General features: G+C 34.4%; 1 protein-coding gene across 1 annotated transcript; it reads right to left on the bottom strand.

Moving 5' to 3' along the window:
• Positions 1-3,736: 3,736 nt before the first annotated feature.
• Nadsyn (NAD synthetase) lies at positions 3,737-19,955 on the bottom strand. Its single transcript, XM_080153356.1, has 21 exons — positions 19,554-19,955; positions 18,248-18,362; positions 17,741-17,891; positions 17,416-17,544; positions 16,947-17,050; positions 16,697-16,835; positions 16,147-16,266; positions 15,503-15,589; positions 14,783-14,976; positions 14,391-14,494; positions 13,874-13,937; positions 11,891-11,976; positions 11,246-11,356; positions 10,773-10,905; positions 10,209-10,427; positions 9,982-10,042; positions 9,401-9,461; positions 5,891-6,018; positions 5,578-5,673; positions 5,028-5,160; positions 3,737-4,350 (listed from the first exon to the last, which is right to left on the bottom strand). The coding sequence occupies exons 1-21, from the start codon at positions 19,563-19,565 to the stop codon at positions 4,246-4,248; spliced, it is 2,352 nt and encodes a 783-aa protein (XP_080009482.1). The 5' UTR covers positions 19,566-19,955; the 3' UTR covers positions 3,737-4,245.
• Between the last annotated feature and the right edge of the window lie 1,514 nt (positions 19,956-21,469).

The following is a 21,469-nucleotide window of genomic DNA, read 5'->3' as shown; positions in this document are numbered from 1 at the left end:
CTATGCGCTGAACTGATTTTTTACATTTTATAGACAAATAGCATAGGATGGGTTCAGGCTAATTTTATTTTTAAATTTATTAATTTATAGTTTTGAGCTATTTTCCTGCTCAAATCCACTATTAGAGTATAGAGCTCTAAATGCCAGTGCGCAGCCATTAGTGTCCTTATATAAAGTAACAAAATGTCTATCTTTCTAAAACTGAGGAACTTGCTAACCACTGAACCGATATGTTTCTCCTTTACAGTAAAGCATCCCATGTGTCCAGTGATAATTTATAACAAATTTTGGGTAGTGTACCCTTCCCTCCTATGAGAAATCTAGAACATCCCCCCCCCCCGAAAAACCCCATCATCAAGTACGACTAGAAGACTAGTCTACAATGTATGTTCTATAAAGCTTGACTTCCCTCGCTCTGTTGGAGAGAAATAGCTCCAGGATTTGTTTGGGGTTCCCATTCATCACCCCCCTCATTGTATGTGCTTCTTATAGGATATTGGGCCTAAAAAAACAATGATGGACGGACAAAGTGATTTAAAGAGAAGATGTTCATTGGTCACGATTTCAGAAAATATTCAGATGACGAAAAAAATCACTTTTGTCTTATATTGTTTTAATATTTATATTTTTGTAGAATGGCTTATATACAGAATGCTCACTGGCATTTAGTGTTTTCACACAAAAAAATAGCCGTCTATCTGAAATAGCAGGCAAGAAAGTCCCTTTTCGATCCATAGCTTTATGCACTGACTATTGGACTAAAACGCTACTAAAACAAATACCTCATAATATGAACTACTAGAATTACTATACAGAGGGTAGTTACTATATTCTGTTGTTGTTGGACTTGGCAATGATTCAATTTCTTAATATAAAGATGACTATAATATAAAAGTAAAATTGTATATGCATGCGCTGTAAATGATATATTAATTGGTGGTTTCCCTGGAAGTGCCTAGGCGAACAAAGCCCCCCCCCCCCACTTTATTTTAGATAAGTTAGGGAAGGGTTCATGTGCTTGACAAGGCACTTTGAGGTGAATTGACAAAAATATAACAGAGAGTATTAAATCATTTTTTATTTAATAATTCTAACCTACTTATTGTAATTGGTGGGCGGGCGGATTATTATCTCCACTGTCTTATCTCGATATCAAAACTTGTTTCGCATATTTTTTTGTATTAATATTTATTTTTGCTTACTAAATGGTGGTTTGACTTTAGCGTAACCTTTTTAAAACTGTAGCAAAATAATCCGAAATCAAAGTGTGATTTTGTCCAATAACCAAAATAAACCACTAAACTTAATATTATGGATATTAGGTGCTTTCACAAAGACCGTTGTTGGGCACTGATAAACCACCATCTAATATTTGAATCAAGAAAAGTGTGTGATAAGGACTTTGTTCGTTTGTTTATTACTTTAGCTCTAGTTTCGTTAGGTTATATTGGGTAGCCAAACAAGGTTTGGGTACTGCAAGTAAAGGCTCCCTATGTATCAGCTTATACCAATAACGAAATTAATTCAAAAAAATCACGAAATCTATACGTGGTTTTCGGCTGTCGTTGGGGGGGGGGGGGGGGGGGGCAATATAAATAATAAAATTGACGACCTCGTCATCTGCCACCTAAATATCATTTAAGATTTATTTCACTTGATGGTTATACCTTATACCTGTCTATGAAATAGGTTACCGCAGGGTTAGGCACAGGAGACAAAACTACCCCTTCCTTATTTTCAATTTTTTTTTTAAGTTAAGGGTGGTGGGGAATTCAGTGCTCAACCGATACCTTTTAATGTTAAAAATACCAAAATTGATATATAAATTTACCTGTTGTGTTGGAATAATAATTTAGTTCAGAATACATTTCTTCTTCTTCATTTTCTACATTTACCTGTTATTTTTTAGTCATTACTAACGGCTAGGAAAACAGCCTTAAACCATCCCAAGACATTTTGATGCTACACTGGAAAGTACATTCAACTCGGACCATTATTTCCAAGTTCTTTAGCTTCAGACAATAAAATGTAAGGTAAGGATGTGTAATACAGACAACAATCTGGCCCAATTAGTGGAGACCCTTTTCGTATGTTATAAAATTGCTTTCTGTTCCTTTGTAGGGGATCGCTGATTTCAAAGACACAATACAAAATCGGAACAGGGTTTCCGCCCTGTGGACAGTGTTAAGTATAGCTCATATCCCCTTTATTCTTTTACTTTAATCTTTAGACAAAAAAAAACCTTTCTACCTGATAAATTAGAATTATTTGGGCACATTAAATATATATGTACATCATGAAGTTTTATCTAAATTTGTTTGTAACTAAATCTTGAACTTTACCTTGCTTTTATTGTAGTAGGCTTGAATCTCACCAAATTCTTAAATTTAGGATCAAATCAAAATTAACATTTAAAAAAATTAAACTTAAAAGTAATATTTTACCTTCATAAATGTTGTCATCATCAACATTAGCCATTTTCTCAAAAAGAAGTTTTTTACATTCTAAAATTTTTATTTTCTTTAAGAGTTCATTTCAAAAATAAGATAATTAAAGCTTTCCTGTTAGTTTGGATTTATTTCAAGGAAACCGTTTATGAACGATTACTTGATGTAAATCCTAAATGGCGATAATCAAAGTTACCCCATTCTGTACACTGAAATTATTGGCTGAAAAGTTTGGACACTGCTAGTTTTAACAAACCAATCAACACTTTAAATTTTACGCAAAGATACAGGAAAGCATGTTTATAAAACTTTAGGTACAAGTATACTTTACAGTTCTTCCTTGATAATAACAAACATAAAATCAACCATTCATGATCAAAAGGAATAGTTACATAAGTTTATACCAATTATTTTATTAACTTAATGGTAAGTTACTTTAGTCATTTTTACAGGTATTGTGAAAAAAAGAATATTTTTTTACTTTTAAGTTTTGGTTTTGCAGTGGAGTGCATCAACACCCCACCGCGATTTTGGCTTAAGTCAACCGCTCTTAAAAAACTGTGCACGCCACTAGTTGTAAATATAGAGTAGCTGCGCTGCTTGTTATTACTTTAAGCAAACTTTGTTACTACAGCACCAAATTAGTAACTGAGAAGAATAAAATAAAGGCAGGAAATAAGCTCTTATCAAAGCTACATCTAAATGTCAACGAACTCTGTAGAACAGTTTCTTGGAGGAAGTTGCCCTCTTTCCCACCTATTTTCAATCTTAGTTTTGAAAACAAATTTTTAAAAAATTCTAGGGAGTGGTACTGTCTCTCAAAATAGCTATAAACCTTCCCAGGACCTTTGATATGCTACTCTGTACAGTAGAACCATATCGAATCAGCGAGATCCTTCGAAACAGACAGACACTCCGATCCTGTTACTTAGTAGGTGTGGTTCTTTTAAATTTTGTAGAGGAATAACTATAGTTAGGAAAAGCCAAGTTCGAAGGTTTGTTCAGCAAAAAAACTATCAGTGCATTACATTACAGACATATGAACACACACAATGTATAGAAAAGCTACCTGGCCCAAGTGGTGGAGACCCTTATCGTCTGCTTGCAAATTGCTTTATGTTATTTTGTAGGGACTCGGCTGTGTTCATATTCCGGAAGCTATTAAATGATTTTAAAGACCTAATACAAAATCGAGACAGAATCCCTGCAGTATAGACAGAGTTACATATAGCTAATGCCCCCTTTATTTTTTTATTTTGAAATTTGTGCCACCACCAAAAAAAACAATGTTCGCTATAACATGACTGTATTTCATAATAACAATATATATTTATAACTAATGTACATAAAATATCTAGGTAATATTCATCTAAAATTCAGATCCTTTTTTTTTGCATTTAGATCACCAGTAAATAAACTATTAGAATTTAAAATGTAGGCTAAAAAGAAAAACTTAATTACTATGCATTGCACATTATGGAAAAATTCCTAATTACGATTTTTTTCGCACAAAAAATTGTGATAGGTAAAATAGTATTTTTATTGTTAGAGTAAGTTGGAAGCAAAAAGGTTTTTTTCTGAGGCTATATCTTCCTTGCATTTTATTCATAATAATTGATAAAATATTCAACTTTTTAAATATTTTTTTTTACAAATTAAAAACACGATAAACAAAGGTTATTGATAACAAAATTTTAATATTTTTCTACATAAAACAATGGATATGTTACTACTTGGATCTTACACCAGATTTTTATGTTCTATTACAAGTGAAACAACGATTCCCCCTTTCGACTTCCTATAAGGAAGCAACAGTTTCCCCCTCAACTGTGTCCATAGTTTTCCTTTTCTTGTTAAACCCATCCAGGTCAAGGGTTACTCCAGATTCTGGTGCAGCCTTTACCTAAAAAAAATGTAAAATGGGGTAATTTTTTCGTGAATTTTCCGTAAAGTATGTATATGCAATGGTCATAAATAAGAACAGCTTGACTTAATATGTACATTTGACTAAACGGTAGCACAAAACTTAATGGAAAATACATGAAAAAACCCAGCAATTTTGTAGACAAGATAAGTATTTATGAAAACGTGTGCCTTTTTAAATAAAAAAAAAACTGTCCTTCCTATAATATAAAGTATAATATACCTACATAAAAGTTTTTTTTTAACATTATATTAATGGAAGACAATTGTTTCATTAGTAATTTTTTTTTGTCTGAAGCTAACGATCTTGGAAAATGTTAGTCCGAATTAATTGTACCTACTTTTCAGGAAAGCTTTATAAATATCCTTGGGTGGTTTTAGACTATTTTCCGACTCCCATTCGCCTTTCCCTCGAGAATTATCGCAAAGCAACTTGTAGATGTACAAACCACAGAGGACGTCTTAGAAGAACAAAAATTTATAATTCGAAGAAAAAAGGTGAAGGGGGGTGTCTATGCCTAACCCCTGCGGGGCCAATACACGCAATGTCCTAACCTTGCAGGGCTAACCAGAACCCAATATAACCTAACCTAAAACCTTAAGGTGCGGGATTCGTTCTCAACAAGGCACTTTGAGAGAAACCGCACAAAAACTTACCTGAATCCCCAGGTTGCTGCGTCCAGAGGCAAGATCAGCTTTACTAAGACTTCCACCGCCTCCGCCTAAAACCGGTTTTCCCTTCTTTCCAGCGGGTGTGTCCACGTCGTTAGATCCAGTTTTGTTACCGGGCCTATAATGATTATTATAAAAATCCTTATATAAAAGTAACAGGATCTATATTCTTTTATGTCTGTCTATCTGAAGCGATGGAGCTCGATTTACAGTAAAGTTTCATATTTTATAAATGTTTTTGGATGTGATCCCTCCAGTTTTCGATAAGTCACCCCACAAAAAAATTACTGTTCAGGGTTGACTTACTACCCCCCCCCCTTCCTTTATGAAGAGCCTTTAGATCTCTAGGGATGTATTCACTATTATAGAATAACCTAGAATGACAAAACTGCTTGCTGTTTCCGAGATATAAAGGGACAAATAAGTGATAAGTTTTTAACTGACCCCCATTTTGTCAAACATTAATTTAATCAATTACATTAAACTTCTAATTCAGGCTGTAATCCTGCTACTTGATGGAGGAGAAAAAATATACCTGAAGCCAACTTTATTAAGCCTGTGAACCGCTTCATCAATTGCATTAAACTGCCAGTTCCAACGCACGTTGTACAAAAATGGACGGTGATCAAACCTTTAAAATAATAGATGATAATAAAATAGAACGGATAACAACATTTTTCATGTGGATATCTTACATTTTATAGATATCTTGTCCTAGGAATCCATAATCCAAAATCAAGTATGCTGTGGGTAAGTTTTATTAAATAAATTTTGTCGTATAACTATATGTTATAGACAAACATAGGTGACTTTTAGAGTAGCTATGTTATTACAAAGCAAGAACAAACCTATTATCATCTGGTGAATAAACTTCAGCATGATAGCTTGGTGTGAGTGTGGTCATCTTATGCCTGTTGATTGAGTACATGGTAAAGAAGAACTTCACCTTCTTGGCCACTTCTTCAGGGCTTAAATTCTAAAAAAAATATCAATGGATTAATATATTTATTTTTTGTTAAATCAAAAGGAAGTTTTATGCCATTGTAAATAAAATTAGAGGCTAGGTCAGATGGACCATCTAGATATATTATATCTATTTGTTTACCTTGTCAGTGCCCCATTCATGGACTAGCTTCATAAACATAGAATATGGTCCACAATCTCCTAATAGATGGATCATCTAGATATATTATGTCTATTTGTTTACCTTGTCAGTACCCCATTCATGGACTAGCTTCATAAACATAGAATAAGGTCCACAAGCTCCTAATAGATGGATCATCTAGATATATTATGTCTATTTGTTTACCTTGTCAGTGCCCCATTCATGGACTAGCTTCATAAACATAGAATAAGGTCCACAACTCCTAATAGATGGATCATCTAGATATATTATGTCTATTTGTTTACCTTGTCAGTGCCCCATTCATGGACTAGCTTCATAAACATAGAATATGGTCCACAACTCCTAATAGATGGATCATCTAGATATATTATGTCTATTTGTTTACCTTGTCAGTACCCCATTCATGGACTAGCTTCATAAACATAGAATAAGGTCCACAAGCTCCTAATAGATGGACCATCTTGATATATTATGTCTATTTGTTTACCTTGTCAGTGCCCCACTCATGGACTAGCTTCATAAACATAGAATATGGTCCACAATCTCCTAATAGATGGATCATCTAGATATATTATGTCTATTTGTTTACCTTGTCAGTACCCCATTCATGGACTAGCTTCATAAACATAGAATAAGGTCCACAAGCTCCTAATAGATGGATCATCTAGATATATTATGTCTATTTGTTTACCTTGTCAGTGCCCCATTCATGGACTAGCTTCATAAACATAGAATATGGTCCACAACTCCTAATAGATGGATCATCTAGATATATTATGTCTATTTGTTTACCTTGTCAGTACCCCATTCATGGACTAGCTTCATAAACATAGAATAAGGTCCACAAGCTCCTAATAGATGGACCATCTTGATATATTATGTCTATTTGTTTACCTTGTCAGTGCCCCACTCATGGACTAGCTTCATAAACATAGAATATGGTCCACAATCTCCTAATAGATGGATCATCTAGATATATTATGTCTATTTGTTTACCTTGTCAGTACCCCATTCATGGACTAGCTTCATAAACATAGAATAAGGTCCACAAGCTCCTAATAGATGGATCATCTAGATATATTATGTCTATTTGTTTACCTTGTCAGTGCCCCATTTATGTACTAGCTTCATAAACATAGAATATGGTCCACAAGCTCCTAATAGATGGACCATCTAGATATATTATGTCTATTTGTTTACCTTGTCAGTACCCCATTCATGGACTAGCTTCATAAACATAGAATAAGGTCCACAAGCTCCTAATAGTTAGAACATCTAGATATATTATGTCTATTTGTTTACCTTATCAGTGTCCCATTCATGGACTAGCTTCATAAACATAGAATAAGGTCCACAACTCCTAATAGATGGATCATCTAGATATATTATGTCTATTTGTTTACCTTGTCAGTGCCCCATTCATGGACTAGCTTCATAAACATAGAATATGGTCCACAACTCCTAATAGATGGACCATCTTGATATATTATGTCTATTTGTTTACCTTGTCAGTACCCCATTCATGGACTAGCTTCATAAACATAGAATATGGTCCACAACTCCTAATAGATGGACCATCTAGAAATATTATATCTATTTGTTTACCTTGTCAGTGCCCCATTCATGGACTAGCTTCATAAACATAGAATATGGTCCACAAGCTCCTAATAGATGGACCATCTATATATATTATGTCTATTTGTTTACCTTGTCAGTGCCCCATTCATGGACTAGCTTCATAAACATAGAATAAGGTCCACAAGCTCCTAATAGATGGACCATCTATATATATTATGTCTATTTGTTTACCTTGTCAGTGCCCCATTCATGGACTAGCTTCATAAACATAGAATATGGTCCACAACTCCTAATAGATGGACCATCTATATATATTATGTCTATTTGTTTACCTTGTCAGTGCCCCATTCATGGACTAGCTTCATAAACATAGAATATGGTCCACAACTCCTAATAGATGGACCATCTATATATATTATGTCTATTTGTTTACCTTGTCAGTGCCCCATTCATGGACTAGCTTCATAAACATAGAATATGGTCCACAACTCCTAATAGATGGACCATCTATATATATTATGTCTATTTGTTTACCTTGTCAGTGCCCCATTCATGGACTAGCTTCATAAACATAGAATATGGTCCACAACTCCTAATAGATGGACCATCTATATATATTATGTCTATTTGTTTACCTTGTCAGTGCCCCATTCATGGACTAGCTTCATAAACATAGAATAAGGTCCACAACTCCTAATAGATGGACCATCTAGATATATTATGTCTATTTGGTTACCTTGTCAGTGCCCCATTCATGGGCTAGCTTCATAAACATAGAATATGGTCCACAAGCTCCTAATAGATGGACCATCTTGATATATTATGTCTATTTGTTTACCTTGTCAGTGCCCCATTCATGGACTAGCTTCATAAACATAGAATATCAGGTCAACAATCTCCTAATAGATGGACCATCTATATATATTATGTCTATTTGGTTACCTTGTCAGTGCCCCATTCATGGACTAGCTTCATAAACATGGAATATGGTCCACAACCTCCTAATAGTTGGACCATCTTGATATATTATGTCTATTTGATTACCTTACCAGTGCCCCACTCATGGACTAGCTTCATAAACATAGAATAAGGTCCACAAGCTCCTAATAGATGGACCATCTTGATATATTATGTCTATTTGTTTACCTTGTCAGTGCCCCATTCATGGACTAGCTTCATAAACATAGAATATGGTCCACAATCTCCTAATAGATGGACCATCTATATATATTATGTCTATTTGTTTACCTTGTCAGTGCCCCATTCATGGACTAGCTTCATAAACATAGAATATGGTCCACAACTCCTAATAGATGGACCATCTATATATATTATGTCTATTTGTTTACCTTGTCAGTGCCCCATTCATGGACTAGCTTCATAAACATAGAATAAGGTCCACAAGCTACTCATAGATGGACCATCTAGATATATTATGTATATTTGTTTACCTTGTCAGTGCCCCATTCATGGACTAGCTTCATAAACATAGAATATGGTCCACAACTCCTAATAGATGGACCATCTATATATATTATGTCTATTTGTTTACCTTGTCAGTGCCCCATTCATGGACTAGCTTCATAAACATAGAATAAGGTCCACAAGCTACTAATAGATGGACCATCTAGATATATTATGTATATTTGTTTACCTTGTCAGTGCCCCATTCATGGACTAGCTTCATAAACATAGAATAAGGTCCACAAGCTCCTAATACCGAATACTTTTAAATATAATACGTTAGGATATATCATTTCTATAATTCATTTTTGTTGGAAACTAGAAATGGAATTATTTATTTTCATAAACAAGCATATTGTTGGTAGCAAAGCTGCTCTAAAATTCACTTTGTATATCCGTATGTAAGTCCGTAATGCTGGGGGGGGGGGGGGTTATGATTTTCTCGTCTGCTATATAAAATAGACGCTGATTTTTATGTTGAAAATTCACTTTTAAACGTGTATTTTTTCTAAGGGTTTCGAAATTTTCTACAATATATATCAAATCCTTAATTCTCTTTCTTTTTCACACTCTCTTTTCTATGACCACAATGATTTGCTCTATAATTCACTTTGTCCGTTTGTCTACCCATGATTTTATGTGTTTAGCTAATTATGGATAATATCATCTTTGTTTTTTCTTAAAGTATATTAATTTCATACATATTTGTGATAAGTTATCCCACTGCAGACCAATAACAAAAAACTAGCTAGAGGCATTAAAAGTATTCCTGGTTTTCTCAATCTGCCATAGACGGATAACTCAGCATAGCTCATACCCATATCTTGTTCGTCTGTACAAAAAACTATTTATACAATACAGCTCAACGTTGTACAATATATCATAGGTGTTTTGGTTTCAATTAAGAAACCTAAATAATGAATTTCAGACTGTCCCTTCCCTATATCCCTGGTTTCCCACCATTTGTTAGTGTTCTTTTCTTTATCTTGTATAAAAACCTGTTTGTGCAAGTTGACCGTCTTTCAGCGGCTCTAGCTCAGCTGTTGGCGGTGCTGAAAGGATTCCCGCCAAAACTGGCAGGTTAAACTTTTCCGCAGCATAGCCCAGGAAGGATTTCAGATCTGTTTTAGAGATTCCCCCGATGGGATTAACATCTGCGGACGAGCAGTCATACTTGGTCATGTAACCTCGCAGGGCTTCATCCACGTTTGCAGATCCTTAATTAAACTTTACTGACAAGTAATTTTATATAATATGCAGTAATTTTAGTAGGGTTTGCAATCCAAATCCGCAATCCGAAATCCGCCCAATTTTTGTACCCATTTTGGATCCAGAATCCGAATCCGCAATCTACAATTTAAATTGCGTATTAGGATTGATAATTTTCATGAATTTTGTAGCCCTTAAAAAATCCATTTAAAATGTGGAAGAAAAAAACCGAAAAAGTGTTTTTAAAACAAATAGGTAGAAAATAAGGGTAGACGTTTTTTTTCATAATGCATAACCACTGCGGAGCTACCCTATATCCAATATAACCTAACCTAAAGGAATGTTAATTTTACCTAAGACTAGAAGACCACCAGGTCGTTCTCTGACCCAGAGCATGAGCTGAGCAAACAGGTATGCCAGAACCATCCTGATCCTGGCCTGCACATTCTGCAGGGCAAGATTCTCTCTGGCTGTCCCCCCACGGACCTGGCACACATTAGTAATATTAGTCTGGTTAAGTTTAACCAAGGAGTAAACAAATAAATTGGTTCTTACCATCAAAGTGCCTATTAAGCACTGCAAACCTATTTTTGAAAAAAAAATTGAAAATAAGTGGTGTAACTTTTCCATGCAGGAGGCCCTAGCCCTACCGTTTACCCACTACCCTATATAACCTAACCTGACCTAAAGTGTTAAACAAACAAACGACAAACTATAAACCCCCTATTTTTTCATTATTTTGAAAAATAAGGGGTTAGGGGCCATTCTGTGCTTGATAAGCACTTGAATGAAAACACCTCTGTCAATAATATTAAACTGTAATTACCTTGAATTTAGGAAAGAATCCAGTAACAGTAGAGAAAATACCCAGGACTGCTTTGACCGCCATGTCAATACTGATGTTCAGGTGATAAGATCCAATTTGGGAGGATAATTTCTGCAGTAAAAAAAAACACATTTATTTTGAGTAGCTACTAGCAAGGTTGTCTTGTTTGTCCGTTAAAATCTCGCCAACTATTGCATCCATTGTGTTCTTTTTTTTAGGCAAGTTTTATTTAGAATTGGGATGGTGGTAAGGTCATTTTATTTTGAAATCTTAAGATTAGGATTGTTTCAGACAATTTTACTAGGAATAAAAATTTCAAGTTGTTAAACATAATATTAAACTGCTATTAAATAGAAAAATAATTACTATTCTTAACGAGGTGCTCTATCACCCAAGGATATAAGGTTAAGTAATAACCAAAAGACACCCAACCATTAATTGCAAAATTTGGTCTGAAATTCCTAACTGTGTCCGGTTAAGAGTTAGGTAGGTTAACAAACTAATACGTTCCACCCAAATCTAACTTACAATATCATGCCAGAAATAACAGCAATAGGTACCGTTTTTAAATCTTTAGTTGTGACGCTGTGTTGAACCAAGATTCGAACCCATCATAACATGCGGCCGCAGATTATTTTTATTTACCTTAGCTCTGTTTTTAGTTTCTTCACTGCTGTTTTCACTTCCCATGTAGCAGGTTACCAACACACGGTTACACATCTCAGTAGGATCTAATAGAAATATTATATTTATACAATACATATTGAACATGTAACAAGTTACCAACACACGGTTACACATCTCAGTCACAGTGCCTTCGAAGGTGCTTTGACTTTAGTGTCAGAACCTAAATTGGGACATAGTGCATTTCATTACCCTAGGTTAGGTAACTTCATTTCACTTTCCAATAAAATCTAAAATGCAGCGGTTTTTGAGAAAATTAGATTTGAAAATTTCAAGTTCAAATTTCACCCACTAGGAGTTGCCGCATAATCATGACAAGAAAAACAAAGATTATTTATTTAAAATTTTGAACAACTTTGCTTTTATAAAGTCAGTCATAAAACCTCTCTATATATGATTTATTTAAGGCTGAATTTCCGTGACCTTAGCAAAGCAATTGATAAATTGGCCATTAATTAACTCACTTCTGGAGTGGTTTTATGAAAAACTTTATAAAAGCAAAGTTGTTCAAAATTTTAATTAAATAATCTTTGCTTTTCTTGTCATGATTATACGGTAGCTCCTAGTGGGTGAAAATTGAACTTGAAATTTTCAAATTTAATTTTCTGAAAAACCGCTGCATTTTAGATTTTATTGAAAAGTGAAATGGAGTTACCTAACCTAGGGTAATGGAATGCACTATGTCCCAATTTAGGTTCTGACACAAAAGGCAAAGCACCTTCATTGCAACTGTGCAGTAGGATCTAATAGAAATATTATATTTATACAATACATATTGAACATGTAACAAGTTACCAACACACGGTTACACATCTCAGTAGGATCTAATAGAAATATTATACTTATACAATACATATTGAACATGTAACAAGTTACCAACACACGGTTACACATCTCAGTAGGATCTAATAGAAATATTATATTTATACAATACATATTGAACATGTAACAAGTTACCAACACACGGTTACACATCTCAGTAGGATCTAATAGAAATATTATACTTATACAATACATATTGAACATGTAACAAGTTACCAAAACACGGTTACACATCTCAGTAGGATCTAATAGAAATATTATATTTATACAATACATATTGAACATGTAACAAGTTACCAACACACGGTTACACATCTCAGTAGGATCTAATAGAAATATTATACTTTTACAATACAAATTGAACATATAACAAGTTACCAACACACGGTTACACATCTCAGTAGGATCTAATAGAAATATTATACTTATACAATACAAATTGAACATATAACAAGTTACCAACACACGGTTACACATCTCAGTAGGATCTAATAGAAATATTATAATATCCTTATAATAAAGTAACAGGATGTCTGTTTTTGTGTACCGAAGGATCTCGCTAACCGCTGAACCGATCGGGTTCTCCTTTACAGGGTAGCTTCTCATAGGTCCTGGAAGGTCAATAACTATTTTGGGGAGGGTACCTTAACCCTCCCAAGAGAAATTGCCCATAGAAAAAAATACCCCTTCCCCCCAAAAAAAAATTATTTAATTTATTTAACTAAAAATAAAAAGAAGGGGTCGTCAACCTTCCCCCTCCCCCCAAAAAAATCCCCCAAAATTTTTTTCCCCTTCTTAAATCTAAAATTAAAAAAAATATTCATCAAATTCAACTCCTTCCGCCTCAAGTGCCCCTAGAGGCCTCTAGGGGGCGTAGCCGCTAGTCCTATTCTATAACGTTGTAAGGTTGTTTTTGTCTGTAGCTAAAGATTTCGATAACGTACTGATTAAATTCTTCTGATAAAACTTTATATATGCGGAATTACAGGTCATAGCCAAGAGGTGAAAGTCGCCCCTCCTGTATATAACCGTTTTTCAGCGATTAATAAGAAGACAGAAAAACACACACCCAGACTGACATTCTGTTACTTTTATATAATGATTAATGTATTGTATTCAGACCTGATGGAACATAGCTGCTGTCACCCACTACACGTCTGATATTTGCCAAGGCTGTTTCATCTCCCTAAATATCACACAATAAGATTTAAAACTTACTTAAAAGTAGTAAGGATTTTTGTCTGAGGCTTAAGATTTCGACATCTACTGAATCGATTGAGGTCTCCATTTCAAGGTAGCTTCACAAAGGTCCCAGAGGTGTTTTAGGATATTTCATTTTTGGATTTCAGTCTTGGCATGTTTTTGGACTATTTTTATATTCTTCTCTACCCCTTTGAATACAGTGCCTCTAGATGCTATTAAACACTATACCTAATAAAGTCTAAATAACAAATTGAATCTAAAATGCAAACAAGACCGAAATTAGTCAACATAATCTTTTGTATGAAATTTACAACAAGCCTACAAAGGCTGTATATAAGAGTTGCACTTTGGAATAGTCAACATATTTTTACCTTTCGTCTGCTATTTACTACAAGCCTACATGTGCTAAATAAACCAACATTATTTAATTTTTTACCTTTTGTATGGCATTTACAACAAGCCTACACATGCTGTATACAAGAGTGGCGCTACTAGATGAGTCAACACCACCGGATAAAGGAAGAAAATAACCTCCTTGCCCTTAATATGAATAAATCCTTGATAAATCTATTTAAAAAAATCATAAAATGTCCAAACGCCCAACTGTCTAAACATACAAATTTTTACTAAAACCTACGGATGAGGTTTATTTTCATAGAGTGGACAAATATGTTTAAAGAAAAATATAAGACTTTAAAAAACAAATTGCGGCATTTAAAGATTCATTGCCAGCTGTAACCAACAACTGAATTGATTAAAATCAATATATTTTTTGTTAGGAAAAGGTTGAAATAATAAAAATGTTTGCTAAAAAATCAAGGATTTTACAAATTCCTGAGCGTCTGAGATAATCCCAGAGCCAGCATGCAGGACCCAGGCTGATCTCTTCCTCCGGAGTATGGTACTGCCAGGTGAATGCAGGGGTGCTGGGGGTACACTCCTCCTCCCCAGGGTTGGACAGGGTAAAGTCCAACTGCACCCGAGGGTAACGAGGTACGGCTGCGCCATGTAAGGTTCGAGACCTGTGTAAAAAAAATCTTGTTACCAAAGCCAAGGCAGATATGTAGCAATGTTTTTAGCTTCAAATTTTCACTGGCATGCAAAAATATGTTTATTTGATTTTTGAAAATGTATAACGATAAGCAAAAGTATCCCTTCAGTAGATTTTTAGATTTGTAGAAAAGTTTGAACATCTGAAAAAACCCAATCATGATATAGTAAGTTCACAAACATTTTTTTAAAACTGAGGAATAAGAAATTGTGTTAATAAACCTTTGGGGATCCATTTAATTTTTAGTCCTATGTCCTTCCCTATCTAAGTAAATGTAAGTATTTGATCAAATCATCTTAATTTCTAGAACCAGTAAATCAGTTTACCGCATCGCTTCGAAACCGATAAAAAAACGGTGGATTAGAACCGGTTCTCAGCCATATGAAAAAATTATGTCTAGCATCGTATTGTATACCTATTACATATATATATATAATATTTTATATCCGCGGAAAGCTGTTTACAATACGCTGCGAGAAATAACTATCATTTCCTACCTGATTAGGTTTCTATAAATTCTGATATCTTCAAGGTCAACAACAGCAGTTGCTATCTCTACTTCTTCAATAGCATATTGTGCTGTTCTAAAAGTAACAAATCAAAAGGGGGGGGGGGGGGTAAAATGTGGTGACTCGTGCCACGACATACCAGCAATTTTATTTTGGGTGCTACTCCCTTAGTTTTAGAGATAATTGGATAAAATCTTTTGGGCTGGGTCAGTAATTACCCCAACTAGAGGTATCTTTCAAAAAAAACGGCGGCGGGACCGCCGCTCCCGCCGCCGTTTTCCGCCGCCACCAAAAATTTTTTTTTTTTTGCATTTCTCGCCGAATTAGGCAATTTGGAATCATTTGAGACCATGTTATTTTTTTCAAAAATTTTTCCCCTTACAAGCAGCCCTGCGTGGGGACTTAGTCATTTTTTTCAAATTCTCGTATATCAAGGTATATCTTAAATACAGTACTTCTCCTGTGATTTTGAAGATATTGAAACAAAATCTTTTTAGGTTGGTAAGTAAAAAATATTTGAATTAAGAAAACGGCTCCGCCGCCGCCAAATAATAATTATATGGAATAAATGTTTTTTTCCTCGAAGATCAGCTGGTTTAATACATATTATTATATAGATAAATAATATTCACCTTGCAACCATTTTTCCATTGACTGCAATACAGGAACACCCGTTGAAATAAACTCTTTGTCCATCACATCCACGCAGGTTGCTGAACATGTAACATCCTCCAGATTTTAGAGTTGCAGACCTGAATTCAAATGGTGTTGTTATCTTATTATATAAACTAGCGGCTTTATCCCTAGAGTCCTCTATGCGCATTTGAGTAAAGGGGGGTTAAGTAGACCCTCAATTTTAGTTATAAAAGAAAAAAAGGGTATTTTTTCCAGTGGCAATTTCTTTTGGGAGGGTAGAAGTACTCTCCCCCAAAATAAGAAAGCTCCACTGTAAAAGAGAATCTTATCCGTCCAGTGATTAGCGATAACTTAAGGTACAAAGACACAGAAGGATATTCTGTCTCTTTTTCAGTATAGTCCTTTTATTTGTAGGCTAAGAACTCGCTAACCAATCAACCGATTGAGCTCTTTTTTTCTGGAATAGTTTTGGGCGGTTTTATTTTAAAACTTAAGTCAGTGAAATGGTTAAAGTTTATTTATCATTAACTTGAAAAGCTTAGGTACCTGATAAGCTCCACAGCCACAAATGCCTTCCTAAGCTCCATATAGCTACCAGAACCATTAACTATGATCTCCACACCATCCAGGGCCATGTCAATGTGGGAGGAGTGCGGATTCCATAGTTCCTCGCAGATTTCATAACCTTAAAAATGACAACATCCACAAGTAGCAGATCATAACAAACAGGAAAGGACGGACAAACGGATAAAGAAAATTTTCGAGAAGATGTTCATTAAAAAAAATATTTCCTTACCTAAAACAGTATCCTTAGTGGCTATGACTCCATCTCCAATAGGAACCGTTGTCTGTCCGGTTATTTCTGTTATGATGCGGGGCAGTGCAAAATCTTCTAGAGTCCTAAATTCAAAATGTAATAAGAAATCGAAGTCCTCTTTTTCAATGGGCTTCCACTTTTATTTAGGGGTTGGGGGCTGTTCATCTTTGAGGAATGAGACCCAAAACACAAGGAGGGAGGGGACATTGGGCTGTTTATTACACTAGTCCCCAAAGTATCATAATAACGTTTTTTTTATTCTTTGGCTTAACAAATTAACAACCTTGGGACTTTTATGATTTTGCTTTGTTGGTTCATTTAGTTGCGTGTTCAAAAGTTTGAACCACTAATTGTAATCGACAGAAGGGGTAATTTTGTGTATCATAAATTTATTGGATATTGTCTTTTCCAAGTATCGTTCTACTTTGGACTATAGACTTGATGCTACCTGACTTTAGTCCATGCAGTGAACCATCTAGTTTCCCTGTAGTTTCCATCATCACACATCATCATCTTCGGACGGATCAGCAACACTTGGCCGTTGTAAAATGTTACGCGGCAATTATACGTCACATTTCTGTATGCATAATCAATCAATACAAGCCAAAATTGAAATTTAAAAAAAGTTACGATAAATAAGATTTCAAATAAAGATACAGAATGTGTGTGTATCTGATGTTCCTTATGGAACCAAAAAAGGGTTTTATTTAATTAGGTGAACTACTAGGTTAGTTAGTTGTTTGTTTGTTTATTTAATTGATTGATTATCCTGCCTGTGCATGACAGGCATGCCAACATCAATAAGAATGCCGCGTGTGGATGAGTTGGCGAGCAGCTGGGCCAACACTTCCCAAGAGTGAAGTAGTGTGTCAGATTCATAGAAATGATCCTCACAACTGTATCCAGTAACTTCCAGCTCTGGACCTAAAGATTTTTTAAATAGAGCAATTATAATATGCAAACTAAATGGTGAAATGGTTAATTATCAAACCAAGGTTTTAGAAAAAAAGTACTTTTGCCATTGACTGTTCTACCCACCCGTCTTTGGTGCCTTTACAAAAATATGACAAAATTTTCTTCTAAAATAACAAATACAGCATACAATGGTGTAGTGTTATAAATCAAAGGCCTATCTGTCAAACTACTTATCTCATGTATTACATACCTGTCCTATACCTGGCGCCAGCCTCCTTGGCAATGTGGATACTTGCCAGGATCCTCTCCAGGTTTCCTGTAAAATCCAGGGCCCATCTATCTATTAATCTTTCTTGTTATATTACCTGTTCTATACCTGGCACCAGCTTCCTTGGCCAGTTGGATACTTGCCAGGATCCTCTCCAGGTTTCCTGTGAAATCCAGGGCCCATTGGTTCAGGGTACACACTGCTACTTTGATCTAACAAACAGTATACATATTGCATGAACACATACAATTTTTATAATACTCTCTTTGTTGTACTTTTTTGGATTAAAGCAAGTCAGGAATGGAAAATATCATTTTATTATTCAAAATTATTTTGTTTCCACAGAGTTTTCTTTAAAATTAATCTAGAATAAAAGGTTTTATTGAAAATGTTCGTGACCTTAGTAAAGCATTTAACGACAGAGGCGCTACTTTGAGTTATTTCTGTGGATGTAAATTAAATTAAATTTTCAATCATCTTTTAAAGGCAAATAGGTAAGCAGGTAGGTAATGTGAAGTCAAAATAGTTTTTCCGGTAAAAAATCCATACAAATTTTAACTGTAAGATTCAAAGGGAGGGGGCGGAAGTGACACTTTTTGAAACCAAAACTAAAACTCAAAGGAACTTAACTAAATAAAGAGTTACAGCTCTGATAATTGGCATGACAGTGGCTTTGAAGATTTATAATATAGAACTGTGAAGAAACGGCGGCCGAACCGCCGCTCCCGCTGAAAATCGCCGTTGCCCGCCGAATTTTTTTTTGCATTTTCTCGCCAAATTAAACTATTTGAAATCATCTGAGACAAATCACTTTTTTCCAAAAATTTCCCATATATTTTCTTTATGATTTTTCTCCATATTCAAACATTTTCAGTGCAAATATTAGGATTTTTTTTGTTCAATAAAAAGTTTGTCTCAAATGATTGAAAAGGAAAAATTCGGTTGGAAACGGCGGGTTTCGGCGGGAGCGGCGGTTTGACCGCTGTTTCTTCACAGTACCATATTGAACCTCTTTAAAGTAACAACAATGCCTAATCTCAGAGCTGTAACTCTTTATTTAGTTGAGTTCCTTCGACTTTTAGTTTGGGTTTCAAAAAGTGTCACTTCCGCCCCCTCCCTTTTATTCAATTGATAAATAATTTGACTTTCGAACAGGGAATCTTTTAAGAAGCTTCACAGCAAAATACAACTTCATTAATGTAAAAGAATAGAGGGAGCTATGTGTAACTCTACCTACGGGATGGGGATTTTGCGTCAATTTTGTATAGGGCCTAGGAAATCAAGATTCGGAAACTTAAACACAGCCGAGTAACAAAAATCAATTTGCTAGCAGACGGGAATCCACAACTTAGGCCAGGTAGTTGTCTAGGTTATTCATCTATACATTTATAAGAATTTCTTACCTTATGGCCCATATTGGAGTATTGTCTGTTCCCTGACTGCCACACTCACACAAGTCCCGTGATTTCCTTGAAACTGATCACAACATCCAATATCATCCAACTTTTACATTTTTGTCTGCAAACAAAACACGATGGGGTGAGAATACAAAAAAAGAAATATATATTTGATGAACAGCAAAATGATGTTTTATCAGTCACACGATAAGGGATATGTTAATGGTAGATAAATCATTCTCATACTCTAATATTGTAAAGCTGTATAAGACTGATTTTATACTTATCTATTTTAAGAGGAAGAATATTAAATTTTTCATTAATTAATCCCTGTGTTACAAAAAAAAATATTTAGATATATATCTGAAGGTTAAATTATTACTCTATTACAATATACCAGCGGCTACGCCCCCAGAGGCCTTGAGGTGGGGTGTAAGGGAAGTCGAACCATCCTTTTTTCCATCCAAAAAGAAAAAAATAAGGGGGTAGTAGTTATAAACCTTCTCAGAAGCTACATTGTAAAGGAGAACCATTTTGGCTCAGCGGTTAGCGAGATCCTTCGGTATAGAAGACACACACAGGTCCTGTTACTTTTATATAAGGATAACAAATACTTTAGTACTTTTTTTACTGTAATTTATTGTGTTAAAATGTAAAAACACCAAAATAAAAGTTTGATCAATTCTCCACTACGCATATTAGAATGGTAGGGAATTATGACACAAAATAAAGAAAACAGATATGCGTCCTTTAAACAACAAGGACGATTCCCATTCATAAGTACTGCAGCAAAAATAAAGCAATGGCAAGTTGGAATATAAATGAACAGTAAATTCGTATACAGCAATTATAAATAGAAAGTGCTCTAACTCTTGTACCTACAAACGGACATATAATGCCTATTTATTGCTACTGGATTAAAAACAGTAATGACCATTATGAAAAATAATGAAACGTATCGTATTATAGAGAATTCTAAAATAATAATAAAACAAACATCATTGAATTAATACCTGTTTTGTAAACCCCATCGGGGCCAACAAAACTGAAAACAATAATAAAATTTTTTATTTTATTATCTCCAGAAAACTATCTATAATACAATGTGATAAATAAATATTATGAATGTCAGCTGAAAAAGTAATAATATTAACTAAGCCACAAAAACTTGAAATAATTGTTAAGTAATTAAGGATTAGCAATAGGTATTTATTTCAATTACAAAATTTTTACATAAAACAAAAAAATATTTTTCTTTTAATTATGAAAAAGAACAGTATATTGTAATGCAGTAATAATATAGAAATCTTATATATTCGATAAATAAAATGGTTTTGGAACAATTTGTCACGCGATAGCTTGCTAAATGTATAAGCGTGTTTTCTTAGGTCTGTTGAATAAGTAAAGACACTTTTATATTTTTACGTGACGGACGGACAAACAGACATACATTAATTCTAATTGTATACTAATGCATCTATCAACAATAAAGGCAATTTGTCACAAAAAATTCTACAACATAAAAAGAAAAAAGTAAATATTTCAATATTGTTAAAATATTGATATAGATTATGATATTGTTCTTTATCTACAAATAACTAATTTAACTGATTTTATTTTTAACTATTTTAATTTTCAAACAGATGTCACAATGGATATAGATACATGTGGATATATTGACAGAGGAAAATTTTTCGTCAATTTAGCTTGCTAATGTGTACCTCCTTTTTTGGTCAGTTCTAGTAGGAGGGGAGGGGATGGGGTAAAGGGAGTGAATGGCCAGCTAGGAGTATCTATTTATCAGAGGACACTAAAACCAGGTGCAACATCCACATAATAATATATCGATTGATGTCACTTGTTTTAAAAGTGTATGAATTACATTAAAATCACACCACAATCATAGTCCATCCAAGGCACAT

The sequence above is a fragment of the Acartia tonsa genome, chromosome 1 (genome assembly GCF_053477335.1).
Source record: "Acartia tonsa isolate MP-2025a chromosome 1, ASM5347733v1, whole genome shotgun sequence".
NCBI lineage: Eukaryota > Metazoa > Arthropoda > Copepoda > Calanoida > Acartiidae > Acartia > Acartia tonsa.
Note: the sequence above shows the minus strand (reverse complement) of the source record. Positions and strands in the feature narration are given on the sequence as shown.

Coding starts and splice junctions, on each gene's coding strand:
- Nadsyn (XM_080153356.1), bottom strand. Junction 10,906..11,245: donor GATTCTTTCCTAAATTCAAG/GTAATTACAGTT, acceptor AATGTGTGCCAG/GTCCGTGGGGGGACAGCCAG. Junction 5,674..5,890: donor TATTCACCAGATGATAATAG/GTTTGTTCTTGC, acceptor ATTATTTTAAAG/GTTTGATCACCGTCCATTTT.